General features: G+C 38.0%; 1 protein-coding gene across 1 annotated transcript; it reads right to left on the bottom strand.

Moving 5' to 3' along the window:
- Nucleotides 1-1,173: 1,173 nt before the first annotated feature.
- Nucleotides 1,174-2,192, bottom strand: LOC117085913 (ubiquitin-conjugating enzyme E2 variant 2-like). Its single transcript, XM_033215274.1, has one exon. The coding sequence runs from the start codon at nt 2,164-2,166 to the stop codon at nt 1,729-1,731; it is 438 nt and encodes a 145-aa protein (XP_033071165.1). The 5' UTR covers nt 2,167-2,192; the 3' UTR covers nt 1,174-1,728.
- Between the last annotated feature and the right edge of the window lie 263 nt (nt 2,193-2,455).

Consider the following 2,455-nt stretch of genomic DNA (forward strand, 5'->3'; position numbering starts at 1 on the left):
GATTTTAGTGTACCCATCACCTGAAGAGTGTACATTGTACCCAATAGGTAGTTTTTCATCCCTCACCCCGCTCCAATCCTCCATGCTTCTGAGTCTCCAATGTCCTTTACACCACTCTTTAAAACAGAATCTTGCAATAGTTGGTGAGCCTTGTTCTTGCAAGGCAGTACGGAATTAGGTTACTTATTTACATGCGAGTCCATTTGCAAAATGTATCCCTTTCTGCTGTGCATGTTTTTTGCTATCACGCTTGGCAGATGGATGACTGTAAGAGCCACAAATGCTTCCCTGCTCCCTTGTTCCCCAGCTGACTCCCGTTTTTTCTCTACATAGCAGGAAGTTGGTCTCGCTAAATCTCAGATATTTGATTGTTTCTCCACACCACTTATAGAAGTTCAATAACTTTCAGTGGCCTTTGTTTATGAAAATGTATTCTATACAATGAAAGGGATGTGTTACACAACACCTAAATGTGTCTCTTTTTTAACTTTTGTTTTAGGTTTGGGGATACATGTGAAACTTTGTTACATAGGTAAACTCATGCCACACAGGATTGATGTACAGATTATTTTGTTAACCAGGTACCAAGCCTAGTACGCAGTAGTTGTTTCTTTCTGCTCCTCTCCCTCCTCCCAACCTCCGCCGGCCAAAAGGCCCCAGTGTCTGTTGTTCCCTTCTTTTTGTTCATGAGTTCTCATCATTTAGCTCCCACTTACAAGTGAAAACATGCAGTATTTGAGTTTTTGTTCTCTTGTTACTTTGCTAAGGATTATGGCCTCTAGCTCCATCCATGTTCCTGCTAAAGACATGACCTTGTTCTTTTATATGGCTCGATGGTATTACATGATGTATATGTACCACATTTTCTTTATTGAATCTGTCATTGATGGAGATTTAGACTGGTTCCATGTCTTTGCCATTGTGAATAGATAGTGCTGCAGTGAACTTTCGCTTTTGTATGTCTTTATAATAGAATAATTTCTATTCCTCTGGGTATATACCTAGTAATGGGATTGCTGAGCTGAATGGTGGTTCTGTTTTTAGCTCTTTGGGGAATCACCATAGTGCTTTCCACAATGATTGAACTAATTTACACTTCCACTGACAGTGTATAAGTGTTCCCTTTTCTCCACAACCTTGCCAGCATCTGTTACTTTTTTTTATTTTTTTCATCAACTCCCCCCAACATTTTTTATTATAAATACAGGTATCAAAACAATCCTGAACATATTTTTGATACTACTAGTAGTCAGCACCCACATCGCTTCAAAAATTAACACATCTGTGACAATATTCGTTGTACCTGCTACTTTTTAAACAATTTCAACTGCAGCTCTCTTTCACTAAGCAAGATGGGTAAAGCATGCCATTTCTGTTTTCTTTTCTTGAGATTTTCACTTTTTAGAAACACACATGCTTCCACTGCCATCTGACACTTCTCCACACGCTTTCATCTTGTAAACCTGAATTCTACTTCGAGTACTCCAGGTTTATGTTTAAATGACAGTGCCTTAACAAGAGAAAAAAAATTGTGCTGCATTTTTCCCCGTTACCTGAAAACAAAATGGGTGTACATGTATTAAATATATTCTTACAAATGTCCAGGTCATGTTTACCAGCTGGAATTCTTTTACTTAATGTGTGGGTATTTTTCATTGTGATATTTAATCAAGACATTAACATGAGTAGAAGGTTGTTGATTTAAGACAAGTTTGAGATCCACTAAAATTAATTGCTGTATGTTTGTCCTTCTGGTGGCTGTGGAAGCTTCATATTTTCTTTGGACATCATTAGACATCTTAGCTCTTGAAGTACAACTTTAATGCTATATGAATTTTGCCATTTTGCTAACAGTGGTATGCTCTGGGCATCCACCATCCCACTGGAATTATTTATTCCATTCATATTAATTTTTGTTACAAATCTAACTGACGGAGGAGCTTCTGGGTATTTAGTTCCACATTCTACTTTCAGGCTATATATTCTGTTTTCATAATTTGTCCTTGGTGGCCCAATAAACATGCCTGTCCACCTTGTAAGTGTCGTATCTTCATCATCTTCAAGGCCCCAGCTAACCGTACCATCGCCTACTCCTTTTTGTCCTTCTTCAAGTTCTTCCAACAAGCAAAAATTACGAGGAACTTTAACTCCTGTGGAGACCGCCATCTTCTCCTGCAGCCTGACGCAGCCCGCCAGCATCTGTTACTTTTTTACTTATTAATAATAGCCATTCTGACTGGTGTGAGATGATATCTCACTGTGGTTTTGATTTGCATTTCCCTAATGATCAGTGATATTGAGCTTTTTTTAAATATGCTTGTTAGCCACATGTATGTCTTTTTTAGGAAAGTCTCTATTCATGTCTTTTGCCCACTTTTTAATAGGGTTGTTCATTTTTTTTTGTACATCTGTTTAAGTTCCTCACAGATTCTAGATACTACACCTTTGACAGATG

The sequence above is a fragment of the Trachypithecus francoisi genome, unplaced genomic scaffold, assembly GCF_009764315.1.
Source record: "Trachypithecus francoisi isolate TF-2019V2 unplaced genomic scaffold, Tfra_2.0 Lachesis_group1, whole genome shotgun sequence".
Classification (NCBI taxonomy): domain Eukaryota; kingdom Metazoa; phylum Chordata; class Mammalia; order Primates; family Cercopithecidae; genus Trachypithecus; species Trachypithecus francoisi.

Bases quoted from the DNA above. Each gene is read 5' to 3' on its own strand.
- LOC117085913 (XM_033215274.1), bottom strand. From the start codon at position 2,166: ATGGCGGTCTCCACAGGAGTTAAAGTTCCTCGTAATTTTTGCTTGTTG.